The sequence below is a fragment of the Agelaius tricolor genome, unplaced genomic scaffold (genome assembly GCF_023055355.1).
Source record: "Agelaius tricolor isolate 1412-34295 unplaced genomic scaffold, bAgeTri1.0.p SCAF_18, whole genome shotgun sequence".
NCBI lineage: Eukaryota > Metazoa > Chordata > Aves > Passeriformes > Icteridae > Agelaius > Agelaius tricolor.
In genome coordinates this window covers 15,405,014-15,423,947 of record NW_027269278.1, presented here as the reverse complement: position 1 = coordinate 15,423,947, position 18,934 = coordinate 15,405,014, and the positions used below count along the sequence as shown (strand labels likewise).

The window sequence follows — 18,934 nt, the reverse complement described above, 5'->3', positions numbered from 1 at the left end:
AGTGTCTCCAGACACTCAGCCTGCTCTGTGGTTCCCATCTCACCCTACACCTGGGTCAGAGAACCCCCAGAGAAGGGGCTGAAGGGGACAGACTGTGAGCACCCCTTAGCAAAGCTCTCCTGAGCTTCTGCAAAGGCTGCTCCAGGACATCCTCACAGACACCCTGTGAGCTGCCTGCAGTTACCCCCAGAGTCTCCCAGGGCTGTCCCGGGGTGCCAGCCCCGAGACTCCTGGGGCTGGTGCTGGACACTGTTCTGCAAACTGTCCCTTGCTGTCCTGGGGCACTTCCACACCTCCCAGGGCTGCCCTGAGACATCCACAATTACCTGAAAAGCGGTTGTAGCCAGGTGGGAGTCGACCTCTTTCCCCTGGCAACCAGTGAAGGTTTAGGTTGGACATCAGGAAGAATTTCTTCATGGAAAGGTTTGCGAGGCACGGGAATGGGCTGCCCAGGGAGGTGGTGGAGTCACCGTCTCTGGAGATGTTTAAGGCAAGACTGGATGTGGCACTTAGTGCCACGGTCTAGTTGGCATAGTGGTCATAGCTGGGTCATAGGTTGGGCTGCATGATCTCAGAGCTCTTTTCCAACCTAACTGATTCTGTGATTGTCTAATTCCTGTGACGGTCCCGGCTCGGTGGCGGTGCCGTGGATGCGCTGCCGCTCGGAGCATTACGGCCGCGATCCCCCTGTGCAGTTTCTGTGCGCTGCTCTTGGGTTTATTACGGCAGGAGGCGGCGGGCGCGCCCATCGGCGCGGCGCGGGGGGGGAGGCGGTGCTGAGCGAAGAGGGGGGAGCAGCGCGGCGCGGCCGGTTCCATCGGCGCGGCGGGCGCGGGGGCGCCATGAGGCGGGGCTGAGGCCGGAGCGGGAGCGGCACCGGGACTGGCACCGGCACCGGGACGGACACGGAGCCCGGCGGGCCCGGCCGCCGCGCCATGCGAGCGGGCTGAGGGGCGGGCAGCGCCGGGGCACGGCACCGAGCGCCGGGGGCGCGCCTCCCGAAGGTACGGGGCGCGGCGGCGGCCGCAGGCCCGGGCTGTGCGGGGCAGGGCCGGGGCACCAGGGGGAGGCGGCGGGCAGGGCCCGGGGCTGGGGGAAGGGGGAGGGCGGCCCCGGGGCAGCGGGACGGGAAGGGCGGCGGGCAGGGCCCGGAGCGATGGGGCGGATGCGGGGCTGCGGGCCCCGGTGCGGCGGGCGGAGGAACGAGCGCGGCCCGGTGCGGCGGGGGCGGCCGGGCCGGGCCCGGTGCGCGGAGGGGGCGGATGGCCGGCGCGGGCGGGGGTGGCGGCTGCCGGGGCATTGGGGTTCGGGGAAGCGGCCGTGAAGCGCAGCCCAGGCCCGGTGCAGCCGCAGGGCGGTGGGAGGAGCCCCCGCTGCTGGGGGAGCCCCGCGGGGACAGGGGGGGCAGCGGGGAGGGAACCGGAGCGCGGCTGCCCGTGGGGGCTGTGCGAGCCTGCCCCGGCCGGAGCCCCTTCCCGGGGTCTCCCGCGACCCCGGGCGGGCGGGAGTCAGGGGCTTCTGCTGAGGTGGTTGTCTGGCTTCAGTTAGGGGCTTCTGACTGGCTGTGTCCTCGTCCCGCTTGGCACCTCGCGGTGTCCCGTCCGCCGTTCCCCCGGACCCGGTAAACTGTGCCAGCTCGGGGCAAGCTCTGGTGTGGGACAGGGGACGGGAGGGGAAGTGGTGAAACTCTTCGGAAAGTTGTCCCTGGGGAGGAGGTAGGAAACAAATGACTCCGAGGTGACGGGGTGGGGGCAGTGGCACCCGGGGTGGTGGCAGTGGCGCAAGCCGTGCTGCCGGCCCGGCAGGATCTGTGCTGGCACCGTGGGCTGTGTGTGGACCCGTGGCAGCCCTGTCCCACGGAGGATGTGTGGGACTGCGTTGTGGGCAGCTGGGATGCGCTCCAGGGTTTGCTCTCCCGGGCAGGAGTTGAGCTCTGTGGCTAGGCAGGTTCTATTTCTCTGTCTGAGGACAACCCCTCTTTCCAGGAGCGTGGCTCTGTTTTGTGCTGGTACCTTGTCCACCAGCTCTGCACCGGCCCCGTGCTCCAGCACAACTGGCTGTGTGTGCCTGCAGCTCCAGACATCGTCCCTGTGCTTGCCTCTGGCTGTCCTGTGCCAGTGCCCTGCTCTGTCCCTCTATCACCTGCGCCCAGGTCGGCTGTGATGGCCCAGGACCTCGAGGCCCCCCTCGAGGTGGGGTCCTGTGCCCCGGGGAGATGCGCAGGGCAGGGCCCGGCGGGGCAGGTGTGTCCCCGGGGCCAGCAGGAGCCCCGGGAGGAGGAGGAGCAGCTGTCGGAGGAGAGCCGGCTGCGTCTGATGTCACTGCGGTGCATGGTGGGTAATTATGCACGTTGCAATGAAAATAATAAGGCCGGCTCCATAGTGGTGTCTAAAAATACTGCTAATGCGGAGTGCCTGCTGGGCGCCTTTGTTTGTCACCTTTGGGTGTCTGCTCTGGGGCTGGCCGGGTGGTGTCACACCCCTCGAGCAGTGGGTTAGGTTTAGCAGGTGAAATGTGGCCCCTCCATTCCCCCCCACACTGGGACATTGTGCCAGTGGAGACAGGGCAGGTGTTGGCATGGGAGGTGAGGCAGGAGGCACCTGTGTGTGTTTGGGAGGCTCCAGTGCCACCTTCCTGCATGCAGCCATGCAAGGAGTCCTGGTGGGATGGCAAAGCTTTGTTCCCCTAGCCTTGCTTGGAACTAGGCATTCTCCAAGTGGTGGACAGAAATCTGTTCTGATATCCCCTGGCGAGTACCAGCTGGTTTGTTTACAGATCAGGATTCGGGCCCTGGTGGTGTGGTCTGTCCATCACTGGCATTGTGTGGCCAGGGCAGAGCTCACTGGAGCTGGGGCTGCTGGACCTTCCTTCTGTGGCTGCCACCATGGTGTGTCCTGGCACTGACAGGACTCAGACTGTGGCAACTTGCTGCTTTCTGGCTGTGCAGAGGTGGGAGGGAGGGATATGCACCTGGAACAGAGGGAAATGATGTGATAGGTGCTGAGGGGCACCTGGGTGCTGGCCAAGGGCTGCCCAGCACTTTGATGTCCACTCTGTGGGCTCTGCCTGGGTGCTCTCGGTGCAGCGCTGGATGCTGCTGTGGTCCCTCCATCTGCTGCCAGGCTTTGGAAGTTCCTGCAGTGGAGAGAGAGGCTTGCAGGGGTGGCAAGAGCCATCTGGAGCCTACTGGCCTGGCAGGCTGGCAAGGGGAAGGTGTTGTGGCAGGGCAGCAGCAGAGGACTGGGAAGGGCAGGAAGCACTGAGCCCGTGAGCCTGGGTCTCAGTGACGAGTCTCTTCCGCTTTGTGTGCAGGGAGGTCACAGAGGTGGCGGCTGCTCTTGGTTCCCAGCTGGTGCTTGTGGTGGGCTCTGGCTCCAGCTGTCAGCTGTGAGAGCTGAGCCTCGTCCCTCTTCACTGTGCAGCAAACAGGGAGATGTCACCCCGCTGGCATGCTGGGCTGCTGCGTTCTTGGGGCCCTTCAGTGGAGAGGGAGAGTCGCTGCTGCCTCTGTTCTTGCCAGGTGCTCACTCCGACCTCTGAAGCCACACATGGCAGTGGTGTTCCCCTGAGCAGTGAAACACACTGTCCCTGCCTGCTGGGCTATGTGGCTCCCTTTGGTGAGTGAGGAACAAGGAATGGGGTGGGAGACTTTGTGAATCCCATTGACCCACACCATGGAAGCTGCATGTTTGCATTTGCCTGCCCAGGACCAGGGCCCTGTGAGGGGAATTGATCAAGCTGTAAAACCTAGAGCCAGCTAATGAAATAGGGACTATAGATTTTTATTTTAAATGGAAGAGAGTTTAGGAGAGATTTAATTATCCTTGGTTTATGGACCTGTTAGAGGAATGAAAGAACAGCTGGCAGGTGAGGGCTGGGCTTCATCTTGCATCATTTTTCTCCCAGGTTGTCTGCAGAACTGCCCAAGTCCTGCCACCCAGGGTAGAGTAAGGAAAGATGTAAAGTCACTTGGAGCAGAGTTAGACAGGGTGAAGTTCTGCTTACCCTGCTGGGTGTCCCTGCTTCCTGCTGGGAGTCCGTGTGCTGAAATAGCAGAGGGGCTGGGCAATTGGGGCTGGTGTAAGAACAGCTGTCCTTGGTTCCTGCGGCTTGGTGTGGGCCGGTCCTTGTGCTAATGGACAGCACTGGGCTCTCTCCCTCTAGGTGTCATTTTCCTGGGGCTGTGGGCACTGAGCTCTCACTGACGCTCGGGTACCTGCGCAGTGTGTGGAGTTTGTAAAGGAGAGCTGCAGAGCGCTGGGATTTGCTGGGCTCAGCTGTGTGTTGGACACAAGCTGTAACGCTGTCACTACAGCCACTCCTCCTGTGTGCATCCACTCCACTGTCACGTGAGGCTGGCCTCGGGGCACGCTCGGTGCTGGTGGCAGGCGCACGGCGCTGGTTTTCGGCAGAAAAGCCTGGCTTCTGGATGCTTTTGGGGTTTTCACCTCTTTATTGAGAAGCTGGGGCACAACATTTTCCCACGATCCCGTGGCTCCCTGCTTGGACCAGTCTGGAGAAGCGTGGTTTGTCACCTGCTGTGTGTGGGTAATTGGTTGGCCAAGGGGTTTGTGTACCCACCTTGCAGGCACAGCCTGTAGGGTGCCAGTCTGATTGTCCAGAGGCTGCTAAAACATCCAAGGAAGCTGCTGGTGCTGGGGAGCTCTCCCAGAGCCCTCCGACATTGATGCAGGAACTTGGGAGAGCCAGGCCCTGAGCCCTGTGGTCATGGAGCTACATGAGGATGTTGCGTGGCTCCCTGAGACAGGTCAGTTCCAGAGGGGAGCAGTGTGGATCTGTGCTGTCAGCTCACAAGGGTGTTGGGAGAAGCCAGCCTGCTGACTTGCTGGGCAGCAGAGCTGCACCATGGTGCTTATCCTTCCCTCCACCCTTGCACCTGCAAGTCCTCAGCATTTTGGGCAGGAGCTGTTTCCTGGAGGGCACAAGCAGACCATGGGTCCCATGTCCAGTGTGGCATGTTTGGGTTTTCTGGAGTGGGGTGGTTTGGGAGGACTCCACACTTTGCTCTGTGCATGGCAGAGAGTGATGTTGAGCAGTGTCCCCAACAAACAGCACTCGTTGCAGGCCTTGGGAATATTATTTTCTAGCTGCAGGCTGGTCCCTGGAGACCTGCTCTCACTGGCTGCAGAGCTGTAGTTCTGGGTTTTCCTTGGTTACCCTGGAAAGTAGGATTTTAGCTCAGCCATGCAGAGCAGAGGACTGGCCTGCAGTACTGTGTTAGGAGCTGCTTTCTCTCGGGTGAGCCTGTGTCTTGGTGATCCAGGCTTCTGGCATCTCTCGCTGTTGCCCCTGGGAAGGGAAGGCCCACCACGTTCTTGTCCTCCTTCCCCCAAGCCTGAGGGGGAATGCTGAGGCGCGGTCCCCTCCGGCAGGTTGTCTTTCCTCTGCTGGGCTGGTGGGGCTCCCTAGCTGTATTTGCATTTTGAGACAAGTGTCTTAGTTGGTTTTCTCTCCATGCCTGTGCTTTGGGAAAGTGGTGAACAATAAAAATCTGCCGTTGAGAGCTGTAGCAGAGGTCAGGCAGCTCCTGTGCCCCAGGCTGCTCTCTTGTCACCGCCGTTGCGCTTTGTGCGCGGGGGCTGTCAGCTTGAAAGTAATGTTTTTGCTCTTAAAACCAACCTCAGGCACTGGTGTGGGGTTCTCTGAGTGATGTACGGGGACATATTGCAGCAAACCTCCTCTGCACTTAGGGTAGTGGTCACTCCCTGTTTTGGTGCATCTTATAAGCAGCCTCTTGGCAAATTTTTAATCAAGGACAAAGGAGGGTAAATGGTTGCTGAAAATCCTGAGTTTCTCTGAGCTCCTTTCTGAAAATGATTGTTGCAGGTTGTCCGTGTCCCTGCAGGCTTCTTAAAATGCAGAACAAACCACCCAGCCCAACTTCCTGACTGTCACTAGAGCTTTCAAGAGACTCTTCGTTTTGCTGAGTGGTAACTGCTCTTCGCCATCCACCAGCTCCTGGCTCTGCCTGTATCCCTTTGCAGGAGCTGCTCTGACCGAGAGCAGTGGGAGCCTGGCCCCTCCTACCCTCAGCCACTCACTTGGCAGATGCCATTAACACTGTCCACAGCATGTAGACAGCAGGCTGGACTCAGATACTTGTGGAGAGGTGACAGATGAGCTGGGGACTCCAGTGATGCTGTGTGGGGAAGGAAAAGAGGGGTGATCCCTCCTCCCTGTGCTGTGTCTGTCCCAGGAGAGATTGGGTCTGGTTTAGGAAAGGGCTGTCTGAAATGAGAACTAAAAGTGAAGGGCAGAGGAGTATGGAGTCCTGAAGAGGAGTGTCTTGTGGTAGGAAGGAAAGGAAGGACCAGAGAGTCTACCCAGGCAGCAGGTTGGAGATGGACATGGTGGCATTTGCTCTTTTCCTCCCACCCATGTGCAACTGAACTGTGGAAGTGGCTGCTGCAAGATGCCTGGACAGACAGAGGTGTGTGTAGTTCAGCATGCTTCTGCTCAGGGGAGAAGAGGCCACCCAGGAGAGGAGGACACAACCCATTCCTTGATGCTGCTGAGCTACAGAGGTGGCCAAGCTGGACTCAGTTGCTGCACCTGCAGCCTTCTGGTCATGCCATTCAGGTTGTGCTGGTGTTTCTAGGGCAAACGAAGGAAGGTGGAGATGTCTGCAGATTATTTACCCTGTTCTAAGGAAATGAAGGCTTGTTGCAAGCTTACTGTTTATCTGTGTTCGCTCTGCTTTGAACTTGCTGGATGGTGTCAGTTGGGGTAGGTGTCAGGTGTGGATGCTGCCTCTGAGGTCTTGGCTTGCTACAGGCTCTGGCTCAGGGGAGGAAGGTGCTGCTAGTTCTCCCTCTGCAGTGCAGCTCAGCCATGCTATTAGACATCAGAGAATCCACGTGGGAGAGATCGACAGGAAACTGGGCGTTATCAGTTCCGCTGCCTGTGCAGCTACTCTCTCCTCATGTCAGCATCCTCCACGTGTGTGTGGCTGGAGGCGTTTGATGGGAGTGCTGTCAGCCCGGGGGTGGGAGTGGGTGGCGTGTGATCATGGCAGAGGCGTCCTGCCTCCACTGCCAGTGAACTCAGCTCCACCTGGTGTGTGGAGCAGGGAGGGAGCTCCTTGCTCCCCCATCTCCACAGTGGAGAAGCGCTTCACCTGCTCATGTTGGGGTGTCCCATGTCCCCTGGTGCTTGTGTTGGGCCTTGGGTAGGGTAGGGACACTCCCACTGCTCCTCCCTCCCTACAGTCTGAGAGCTTCCGTGTTCTTGGTGCCAATTTCTTCACGCTTTTTTTCTAGGCCCTGGGGAGAAAAGAGTAGGATCTGGGGCCTCTTTCTCTCACTGGACTTGTGTGAGAGGCCCAGGAGAGTGTGGAGATGAAGCATTGGCATGCTGAGTGTTGGGGAGAGCACAGGGCAGACCAAGCCTCCAGTGGGAGATGTGCTCTCACCACTGGATCACCCTGGCTAATCCTGTGTCAGACCTGACCTATATATGGGGCGAGGGAGGTGGCATGTCTGTGGCAGCAGATGGTCTCTTAAAGAGCCTGGGCTCAGGGAGACTTTGTCCTGCTGGCCCCTGGCTACCCTGAAGGAAAGGATGGGCCACCTGTCAGCTGTAGAGCATCCAGGTTCAGCCTGAGCAGCCCCGGCACATAGAGAGCTATCTAAAGCTTACGGGCTGTCCCACTCACCAGAGGTGTCACAGGTCTCTGTGGCTGGACTGGGATCCCTTGCCCAGGCCCAGAAGCATTGACCAACCTTACCAGCCTTGCTGTAGCATCCTTTGGGCCCCTCACATGGCTTTTCAGGCAGAGCTCTGTACTTGGGACAGTGTGATGTTGTGTGTATGGCTGTGTGTCTGAGACAGTGTGGGCTGAGCTGTTTCCACACGCTCTGATCCTGTGGCTGGATGTGTGGTGCCCCATCCTCACTGGGCACAGCCGTGTGCAGTGTGGCTGTGCTGGGGGAATGATCCAGCCTGGCTGGGCAGGGAGCGTGAGCAGCGTGTGAGCTGTGTCCCATCGATGGCTTCTCCTGATGCCTCCTGAGGACATCGATAGCTGCTGCCCACAGGGAAGCTGGTGATGCTGGAGCAGGTCTGGAGGGAGTGTCTGCACAGATATCCATCATCTGAGGCCTCTGCCTGCTGCCACTGCTCTGCCCAGGATCAGACCAGGTCCTGGCAGTCTTGTGAAGGTGCAGTGCTGCCTCTGCCCACAAACAATGGCAAGGTCAAAGGACAGAGTGCTGTTTTCCTTCTCTTCCCTGTAGTTCCCCAGCTCCTGAAGCAAAGAGGCTGTAGTGGAACAGACCTGGAGGGTGGTTGTTCAGGTTTGGGCTGATTCAATCCTTTGGCTCTTCCTGCTGGAGTTCTTGCCTGAGTGCGTGGCTCTGACACCATCATAGGTCTGCCCTGCTGTGCTGCCTTCCTGTCCTGTGTGTCCCCTAGCAGTTGGCCGTGGTGCTACTGACAGTCATGGTAGAGGGATCTTTCCCCAGAGTGCTCTGTGTCCTGGAGGATCCTTGAGCCTGGTGTAGTTCCTCCTGCACACCTGGATTTGGGGTGAAGAGGTGAGAGCCTTGAGAGGGGCCTGAAGGGACCTGGGCACAGGGCTGGAATCGAGCAAAGCTGAATCCGACTGCTCGTTGCAACAACGAGCTACTGAATTGTTAAATCGTCAATCTGAGGTTTTCTTTGAAAGGGGTGATGCTACAAATTAATTAGCTCCCTTTTGGTTGTTAGCACTTTAAAGCCCAGCTGTCAGGGGAGGGCTGGTTTATAGGCATTACATCAGGGCTGCCGGCTGGCTCGCTCGCCTACCTGGGAATTTCTAAGTGTGCGTTGTAACCGGGGGAAATCTGGCTCAGATGCAGCATCTGGCGCTCAGTGAAGCTGCTGCGATGTGCTGTCCTGAGCACGGGGATTTGACTGGTGCCTGAGCGGTGCTGCTGGGGCACACGGGGAAGCCGCCGGCTCGGCCTCTCGGTGTGCAGCTCCCGGGGAGCCGCGGGCTCGGCCTTTCGGTGTGCAGCTCTCAGCGTTAGCCACCAGCCGGGTGACTCGCTCAGGTGAGCTGGAGGTGTGCAGATGGTCCGAGTAGTTCCTGCTTCTTGCTTAATTAATGTGAGAGAATAGGAAGCTTTTCTGAAGCAAAAGGGGCTTTCCTGGTGCGTAAAAGTTTGAACTGGCCACAGATGCCCTGGGACAGCGGTCGGTGCGGGCAAAGGGTTCGATGTCCTAAGCGGGAGCGGAGTAGCTCCTCCTTGGTCCCGTCCGAGCGCGGAAGGTGCTGGGGAGCGGAGGCCGTGCTTCCCCACCCCGGTGCTTTCTGCCCACCATCACAGAAGCACGGGCGACTTCCGGGCACACGGGACTGCCGTCCCCGCGGCTCACCGGGCCCACGGAGCTGCGAGCCCGGTGAGCAGGGGCCCGGGAGTGATGCGGGGGCACAGCCGCAGGTACGGTGCCACCAGCCTTAGGGGCTGTCGCAGCGGGGCGAGGTGGCCGGTAGCGCCACCAGGCCACTTGGGAAGGGCGGTGTGTGCCCGGTGCCCTCGGTTCTGGGCCCAGCCCGGTGGTTTCGGCCGGGGGTCGCTGCCCCGCGTGGCGGCCCCGCGCTCCAAGATGGCTGCGGACCGTGACACGCCTGGTCACGTGGGACGCGCGCGCGCCGCGCCGCCCCCCCCCCCCCCCCCCCCCCGGTGCCCCCGGCCGCCCCCCTCCTCCCCCCCCGCGCCAGCCGCGCGCGCCCCCGGTGCCCCCGAGCGCTGTGACTCGGTCCGGTGCGTCCCGCTGCTTCTTAAAGGGACAGGCACCCCCCGCGCACCCCGGCCCGCCGCGGCCGCCCCGCGCCGCGGAAAACAAAGAGGCACCGGAAACAGCGGCGGCGGGGAGGGGGCCGGCCCGGCGGGAGGCGGGCGGGAGGGAGGGAGGGGAGGGCCGGCGGCGGGCCGGCGGGGGGGGCAGGCCCGGGCCCGGCGTCGGCGAACAAAGAGCGGCGGGAGGGAGGGGGCGGGGGCGCCGCAGCGGCACCGGAGCGGCGGCCCAGGCCATCGGTGCAGGTACGTGCGGGCCGGGGGGGGCGGGAGCGGGGCGGGGGCGGGGGCCGCCCCCCGGACCCCCGACGGCACCTGCCCCGGGCGGCGGCGGCGGGGTCCGGCGGCCGCCTTTGTTATTGCTTTTGTTTGGCGCCGAGCACATGGCCCCGGAGCGGCCGCTCTTAAAGCCACAGATCCGCACCGGCACCGGCGGGGCTCCGCGGCGGGGGGCGCGGGCTGGGGTGCGCTCCCGGCTGCCGGTGGCCGCGGTGCCTCCCCGGGGTGCTGCACGGTGGGGCGCTCCGTCGGTGCGCTCCGGGATGTGCTGCTCGCCCCGCCGTGCGCCGCCGTCCGGGACACCGAGGGTCGGGTTCGGGTCGGGTCTGGGGGTCGGGTTGGGAGTCGGGGTCAGCCTTCCGAAGCGGCTGCCGGTGCGGCGGGGCCAGCGGTGACCCCGCTCCCGGGGGAGCTGGCGGCGCCCGCCTGGGAACGGCGGGGAAGGGGCTCCGGGGGTGCCGGTGCCGGGACGGAGCCGGCGGTGGGTGGCAGCGGGGTGGCAGGACCCCCAGGGCGGGCGGCTCCCCGGCAGCCCCGGAGCCCGGCTCTGCCCGAGCAGATGGCACCGGGCGTGAGCGCTGGCGCGCTGCTAACTTTGTTCTCGGCGGGGCTCGGGAGCCGCCTCCCCCCGCCCCTCCGAGGGGCTGCGAGACCGCGATCCCCTTCGTTCGGAGCCGCGGTGGCCTCCGCGGGGTCACGGTCACCCTGCTCGGCGTGGCCGCTGGCTTCCAGCCGCGGGTGCGGAGGGAGCCGGGTGTGCCCGCCCGGGACAGGAGGGTGGGCACCTTACGGGTGCTGCTTGTGGCAGGACGAGGGCCGGGCCAGCGCTGTCCCGCAAGTCGGGGGTGCCGTCCTGCCTCGGGATGCCGTCCTGGGGTTCCAGGAGCGCAGGCAGCCCTCCGCTCTGGAGGTCCCAGGAACAGGCGACCCCCTGTATGGCTTCAATGTTCCTCTGTGGATGTGCTGCCCATCTCCAAGCCCGTGGCTGTGGTGCCTGGTCTGGAAGGTGCCCGCGGGATCACACAGGGCCCTGGCACCACGTGTGCTCCGAGAGTAGTGAGGATGTGGAACTGGAAGCAGCAACACCTCAGGGAGGCTTCTTCAGAGTGGGGCTGAACCTGGATTGTTGCTGCATTCTGGCTCCCAGCCCACTCAAGGGCATATTGCAGCCGGGCAGAGCTTCCAGGTGGGCAGAATAAACTCCCTGTGGAAGGAACCTCCTGGTCAGGCACACCTCCTTCCCTGGTGACAGTCACAGGCAGGTTCTGGAGGGCTCAGCCTGTGGCTTTTGCTTTTCCTCATTTTTTCTACCAAAACAAAGAGAGAAATTTGCTTTCAGCTTCCACAGTAGTGTGGAGATGAAGGTGAGGTTAAGAAGAGACTTGTGTGTGGCACAGGACTTGTCCCCGTGGTTGTTGATACCCATCACCCAAAAGTGGCATTGCAGTTTCTCTCTGCTGGGCTGAGATTCCCCCGCTGGGCAGCATTCCCCAGGCTCCAGGTCCCCGGAGTGTGTTTCCTGTCCCGGGTGTGTCTTTGCCATGGGCACTGAGGAGGAGGTGGAGCTGAAGAAGCTTTGGGGGGGACCTCACCAGCCTGCAGCGAGCTGGATTTAGGGGCGTGTGGGCTGCGGTGCCAAGGCCACGGCTGCTGCCGTGTGCTGGCCTGAGGCTGTGGAAGCTGAAGGACGCTGGGCAATGGAAGGGTACTCAGGGAGGATCTTGGATAGCCATGAAGGCAAGGAAGGCCGTTTTGGGACCTGGGAAAGCAGAGCCTGCTGAAGCCCAGCCCCAAATGCAGATGTCTCCTCTGTGCTGTGCCAGGGTTGATTGGGGCTGAGGGGTCGAGCTGTGCCCTGGGGAGGGGCTCTGGTGCAGGAACACCAGTCAGGCTGGGTGCAGGAGGGGAGATGGGGCAGGGCCAGGGCAGTGTTCCCACTGTCCCACTGCCTTGGGGAGCATCTGGGGGAGCAGAGCTGCCTCCATGGCTTCAGCACAGCCCATGCTTGTTCCCCTGCTCTGTGGGGATGTGTGGCTGCACCCTGTTTGCAGCAGGGAGTTGACAGAGAAGGGCCATGAGCCCTGCTGCCACCACCAGCCCCTGAGCCTGTCACTGGGGTAGCAGTGTCACTCCAGAGCAGGATGTGCAGGAGCTCAGCCACAAAGAGCAGCCCCCAGAGCAGCATCAGGGACCTGCTGGAAACTCCCCATGCCATGCTTAGGTTCCCTGTTGGCCGGTGAGCAGGCTGGGATGCTGCCACAGCCACAGGGCTCTTCATCATTTTCTTTCCTCTGTGCCAAAAATAAGTGCAAAAATAAGGCTCTCTCTCTCTCTCTCTTTTTGTGTTGTGCATGGGAGGTGACTCTGGCCATGAAGGGGAGGAACAGTAACAAGGGAGTTGGGAACAGGCTCTTCCTAGCCCCTCTCAGGGCCATATGCAGCCCCGGGAGATGGGGTGGGTGGAGGAGCAGCAAGAGCTGCAGCTGTCAGCACCACCATCCTTGTGAGGATGGAGCAGCAGCCTGAGCGGTGGCGGGACAGTGCCATGACCCGCTGTCCCTCTTGCAGAGTTCAAGGTGCTGGTGTCTTGCCCTGCCTGGAGCCTGAGGTCCCGTGTGCCCACCCGCCTCCCGACGTCACCAATGCGACCATGGGAACTGGCAGTGAATAGGCGGCCGCCCTCTGCCCCTTTTGCCCAGCGCCGTTTCTCGGGGGGACCCTGCAGCAGCCCCGACCACCTCCGGCGAAGGTACGGGCTGCAGGGCGGTGTGGAGCCCAGCCCCAGTGCACGTGGGGCTGTGGGGCCGGTTCTCTGGTCCTGCTGGGGCAAGGCACCGGCTCCCAGTGGGGCTTGGGGGGACATCGACAGGGAAGCAGATCCACCTGGCCCAAATGAGGGGTCCCTGGGGAGCAGGGGTCCTTTTTATGCTGCGGACACGGAGAGGGCACTTGCAGGGTGAGCAGAGAAGCTGGTTCTGGAGCTGTCCAGCCTGACGTGGCCTGGCACAATGCCCTGAGTATCTCACCCTGGGCACTGGGCTGATCGTCCTGTAGCCATCCTGCCTGGGGCTGTGGTGCCCCTCTGGCCTGGGGGGTCACTCCTGCTCTGTTTCTCTCCTGCGGTGGCCCCACAGCCCCTCTGCCAGGCGTCAGTGGGGACGACGCGATCGACCTCTGGCAACCCTGCTGGGCCAGGATGAGCCCCAGGTGCACCCTGCCTTCCCCCAGCAGCCGCACATCCCTGTAGATGAGCCCCGCGCCTACGCTCTTCCCAGCACGCCGCCACGAATGCTTCACCCAGCCGCTCACCCACCCCACCAGAACCCATTCATGGTGGATCTGCATGACCAGGTAGGTGCTGCAGCCCCCAGCCCCACTCCTGAGCGTGATCCTGTGGTATTCCTTGGGCTGTTGTTTGGAGTGCTGACATGTCCTTGGGTCCCTTCTGCCCACTTGCTGCTGGGATCACCCAGCCCTGAGCCTGCTGGTGCTCTGATTCTCCGAGATTTAAATCTTGGGGTCCCTCTGCCTTCTGAGTATGTCCAGGGTGGTCCCTGCTCCCAGGGGCTGGGCACGGTCCCCTTGTACGGTTGTTCATGTGACAGCTGTCATCATAATCCATGGTAATGGTGATGTGTTGGAGGCTGTGTCAGCCTGTCTGTGTGGAGGAAAGAAGGGCTCAAAACTCCCTCAAGTTGAGCCCTCACTCAGCCCGTTCCTCTGGCCACACCAGCAGGATGGGCATGCCAGGTGCTTTGTCCCAGAGCTGAGTGCCCAGCGTCCTGCTATGACCCTGTCAGGACAGGGACAGCTCAGACAGGGCTGTACCCTGACTGTGCCCTCGGCACCTTGTCCTTAGGTGCACCAGGGACCTGTCCCTCTCTCCTACACGGTTACCACCGTAACGACGCAAGGCTTCCCCATCCACGCTGGCCAGCACATCCCTGGGTGCAGCACCCAGCAGCTCCCAGCATGCTCAGTGATGTTCAGCGGACAGCACTACCCGCTCTGCTGCCTCCCACCCCCGGTGAGTCACAGCAGGGGACGCCTGGGGATAGCCTGGGCCGTGAGTGCCCAGAGTCCTGGGGGTACCCAAGCCCACTGTAGTGCAAGTTTCTGGGAGCACAGGGTCCTCTGGAGGCCCTGGGGAGGGGGCAGGGGTGTCTGACCCTTGTTTTTCTCTCTGTCTCTCACCACAGCTGATTCAGGCATGTGCCATGCAACAACTTCCCGTCTCCTACCAGACATTCCCCCCCATCATCTCCAGCGACCATTACATCCTGCACCCACCCCCACCGCCAGTGCCCCCCCACCAGCCGCCCCACATGGCCCCCCTGGGGCAATTCGTACCTCTCCAAGCCCAGCATCCACGTATGGTGAGTTGGGGTGGAGGGGCAGGCTGGGGACATGATGCACCCACCACCCTGGGGTCTTGTCCTTCTGCAACCCCTGTGGTTCTAAGCTGGGGGTGGTGGGCAGGGGTGCCTCTGTCTTCATAGCATCAGGGAGGTGTAATTTGGGATGCTCCTCCCAGCCTAACTCTTTCCCCACAGCCTCTGCAGAGGATAGACAATGACGTGGACCTGCGAGGGGAGCAGCACCCCATCGCAGGCTTCACGTACCCTCCGTCTCACCACGCTCCCACACTGTCGCCCTCCATGCCGCTGCATTACCTCCCCCACGACCCGCTGCACCAAGAACTGCCATTTGGCGTGGTGAGTCCCCATCCTGGGGAGGGGATGGGAACACTGTGGGGCTGGCATGACTCTGAGTGCCCCATCTCTCCCTGCAGCCATACCCCCACATGATGCCCCGGCGGCTGAACACCCAGCGGTACCGGCTGCAACAGGCGCTGCCCCCACCGCCACCCCCTCCGCCGCCGCCTCCGTACTATCCGAGCTTCCTGCCCTATTTCCTGTGAGTACTGCCGGGGATATTCTAGGATGTGTAGGGCAGGGGAGGCACTGTGGATGGGGGCCACAGTGGCACTGTGATGGCACAGGAGGCTGTGCCTGCCGGGGGGTGCCAGGGTGGATGTTGGGGTTTGCAGCCCCATGCTGACTGCCCTGTCCTTCCCCCCAGTTCTATGCTTCCTGTGTCGCCAACGGCTGTGGGGCCCACGATCAGCTTAGACCTGGACGTGGATGATGTGGAGATGGAGAATTATGAGGTGAGTCTGCTTGGCTTCCTCACAGTGATGAGATGGGAGAACGAGGGGGGTTTGCTGATTCTCTGCTGGGAGGGGGAAGTCTGGAGGGGTGCTGTGCCAGATCAGGAGATGAGCTGAGCCGGCCTCTGCACCTCCCTCCAGGCACTGCTGAACTTGGCCGAGCGGCTGGGGGAGGCCAAGCCACGGGGACTCACCAAAGCAGACATCGAGCACCTCCCGTCCTACCGCTTCAACCCCGAGAGCCACCAGTCTGAGCAGACCCTGTGAGTGAGCTCGGGGTGCCCATGGGGGGCCTGGCAGGGACTGGGGGCCGTGGCTGGCAGTGGGGCTGTACTGATGGCTGCTTCCCCCAGGTGCGTCGTGTGCTTCAGCGACTTCGAGGCCCGGCAGCTTCTCCGCGTCCTGCCCTGCAACCACGAGTTCCACGCCAAGTGTGTCGACAAATGGTTAAAGGTACTGCCTGTGCCCGCTCTGGGGAGTGGGGTGGCTTCTTGGGGTGCTGTGGGTATGGGGTGCTGCCTTTTGAGTGTCCTGCATGCACTGGGAGCTGGGGCTGAGCACTGTGCAGGATAAGCCACTCCCGGGATGTGGCTCCAGCCTTGCTCACTTGCCCCATCTCTGGCTGCCCGCAGGCGAACCGCACGTGCCCGATCTGCCGGGCGGACGCGTCGGAGGTGCAGCGGGAGGCGGACTGAGGCTGGCGGGCGCTGTGCCGCACAATTCGCTAGAGGACAAGGACGCCGGGCTGGGGCGGGGGCTGCTGCCCGCTGCTAGGGCCTGACCCTGCGCTTACCCCCCCTCCCCAAAGCCTCTCCTCGGATGTGGTGAGCATTGAGCAGTCTGGGCTCCCGGCCAGCCCTCCTCCTCCCCGCCGGGGCACGGACTCAGCCGGACGCCTGCCCGCTGCGCTCCCAGGGCCCCGAATCGTGTTGTGCTGGAGGCGGGAGGTGCGTGGCCGTGCCCTCTGCGCTCCAAAGACGCTGTTGTTGCTCCATCACTTTCCAGGTCTTTGTACTCTCCTAGGGAATTAGTGGTTTTTCCCTTTGTCACTATTTTTTTTTTTTTTTTACGATAGTTTTTTTTCCCCCTTGTTTCCTTTTCATTTCCGTCATGTTTTTGGTTCCTTGGCCGTTTGCCCTAGGGGCACGCAGGCGGCTCCTCCCCTCAGCGTTGCTCTCGGAGGACGCAGGGAGGAGAGAGGAGGGAGCGCTGCGGGTTTGATGCCGGCAGCACCCCGGCCCCGGGGACAGCCGGAGAAGGAGGCTGGCGGAGTGTGGCCAAGGTGGGACACCAGCAACCCTGCGGCATGGCTGGGGCAGAAAGGCAGGAACACAGGAATGCTTCTGTCCCCGCTCCTGTGCACAGCCTGGTACAGCCTCTCTCCTGCCTCGGCTGCCCTGGGGAGCCCCAGAGGGCTATGGCTGCTTGGGGTGTTTCGCCAGTGGGAGGATGGTGCTGGCGCAGCCCTGGCCCCTCTCCCTGTTCATTCCCCTGTGCCTGGCCAGCGCAGCTCCCGGGGCCAGGCCGTGTGGCATCCCGCAAGGCAGCCAAGCTTGAGGAGGGGACGCCAACCCCGTCCCTAGGGCTTTGGGCATGTGGTGTCCCCGGTGTGCTGCCCGGCCCCCGGCTCCTGCTCGTATCTCTGTCCCGACGACGTAAATCAAGGTAGCCCCGTGCCCCGTCCTGCTGGCTGGACGGCGCGGATTCCCCGGCCGTGGGCAGCGAGGGGCCGGCTGGGCTGCGGCCCCCAGAGCGGGGGGGGGTTTATTCATAACTTCGTGGAGTATTTTCAGTGCTACCCTGGCCTCGGCCCGGCTGGTGCGGGGGAAAGCTGTGAGCGGTCCCCTTGCCACCGTATCCCCCCTGCCCTTGCAGGCGCTGGGGGAGAAGCCGCCACGCCGCCGCCCGGCTCCATCAATCCCGCGTGGCCGTTGTTTTGCATGATTAATTAGCGAGGAGGGTGACGGGAGGCGGTGGCAGGGGTGGTGGTGAGAGCACCGCCCTCCCCTCCCGGCGCGTCGCTGACGCCTGGGAGCTTCCGAGCGGACGCCAGCCCTATGTAAATGTTCACAAATATGCATGCATGTCTGACCAGCTTGGAACGTGGTCTTGGCTACGTCTAGCCGGCTGTGGGGTGAGGGGGGTGGGGAGAGGGGTTTTTGTGCTCAGCTGATACTGCCATGCACTGTACTGCACATGTCCGCAACGCCACAGCAGGACCGTGAGACTTTCAGGGCCGTCCCCGCGGGGTCCGCGCCCGCGGCGGCGGCGTGTGCAAGGGACCGGGGCGGGAGGGGGCGGCTCCCCGCGGGGCGGGGGGCAGGCGCGGGGCTGGCCCCCGGCGGTGGCTCGGCCGGGTGCGAGGTGAGGGGGCCGCGCCCGGCACATGGGCGGGCACGGTGGTGTTCCCCACGCTGAGGGCCAGAGGGCAGTGCCAGCCACCGGTGGGCCGGCCCCGGACGCGCTGCCCGGTCGGGCGCGGGGGGGGTGGCGAGCGGTGGGGGGCTACGGGCCGGCTCCCCCTCGCCGCCCTTTCCCACCTCTCCGGCGGCCGGAGCATCGAGGCCGAGGGCCCCGGCCCGGCGCCACCCGCTCCGCCGTGGCTCGGGTGCCGGCACCGCTGGGCTCGGTGTCCCTTGGGCAGGACCCCGGCCCCTTCCCCGTCCCTCACTCAGTGACAGATAACCAAAGGAGTCCCCGGCTTCGCGCCCCCGGAGACGCCCCCTCCTCCCCTCCCGCCCTCGCGGTGCCCAGGGAGCCAGGAAAGCCTTACGGTCCTTTGACGGCGACTCGAAAGCTCACAGCTCGTGTGCTGCAGAATTTATTCCAATGAGCAGCTAAAAGTATCATTTAAAAAAAAATAACAAAAAGAAAAAATGACAAAAAAAATACTAAAAAACAATTATTTAGGGTGTTTGTGATTGCTGACTGCGCTGTAGATACCACTGTTTACCAATGAATTCCTGTGGTGGGATAGTGGACTGTTTACTGTTCTATTATACCAGTCCCCGGGCCCTCCGGTGGGACCCCCGCGTTCCCCGCGGCTCCCCGGAAGGTGCTAGGACGTGTGTTCTGTGTTAGAAAGTTTTTATATATATATATATATATATAAATATATATATATAATTTTTTTTGCTCTGTTACTTGCACATTTTACAGTTACCTCATTTTTCCCATGTATGTATTTGAAAAAAGGCTAATATATAGAAAAAAAGGTTCTTAAAGCTCTAAAAGTGTTTGTTTTTTTCCATTCCATTGGAATCATATTGGTTTTGTAGCATTTAACATAACTAGTATGTTGTATTATATATATGTGTATTATACTGATTGAAATTTTTAACAGATTTGTACTTTTTTTAAAATGAAAGTTGCTAGTTCTGCTTGACCAAGTAGTGCAATCATTATTTTTTTTAATGTTGTGGCTGATTTTGAGAGGGATATTCACTAATAAATGTATGATGTATACCAACACGCTGGGCCCAGCTCTTGTCTCCATGGGGGCTTGAGGGGAAGAGTGGGGGCCAGGGATGGGAAGGAGCTGCTGCAGCTGGAAGGGCCCTGGAGAGAGGCTTGGAGGAGAGCCCAGGAGAGCCTGAGGGTGGTGGGAGCAGGGACTGGTTGGCTGCGTTGCCCCAGCAGGATCTGGTTTTGAGCAGCACCACACACCCCCTCCTTCTCACCTAGC

The 18,934-nt window shown here is 61.9% G+C and overlaps 1 protein-coding gene across 6 annotated transcripts; it reads left to right on the top strand.

The window, feature by feature from the left end:
* The first annotated feature begins 802 nt into the window (after positions 1–802).
* Positions 803–18,720, top strand: RNF44 (ring finger protein 44). 6 transcript variants are annotated; one of them, XM_071443496.1, is made up of 11 exons: positions 803–1,004; positions 12,648–12,828; positions 13,214–13,430; positions 13,939–14,106; positions 14,279–14,455; positions 14,633–14,794; positions 14,872–14,996; positions 15,162–15,249; positions 15,391–15,512; positions 15,603–15,702; positions 15,882–18,720. In XM_071443496.1, the coding sequence occupies exons 2-11, from the start codon at positions 12,722–12,724 to the stop codon at positions 15,942–15,944; spliced, it is 1,329 nt and encodes a 442-aa protein (XP_071299597.1). In that variant the 5' UTR covers positions 803–1,004; positions 12,648–12,721; the 3' UTR covers positions 15,945–18,720. The 6 variants fall into 6 exon arrangements, with proteins under 6 accessions (XP_071299597.1, XP_071299598.1, XP_071299596.1 ...); XM_071443492.1 differs by lacking the exon at positions 803–1,004 and adding an exon at positions 9,923–10,046; XM_071443497.1 differs by lacking the exon at positions 12,648–12,828 and having other exon boundaries at positions 860–1,004.
* The last annotated feature ends 214 nt before the right edge of the window (positions 18,721–18,934 follow it).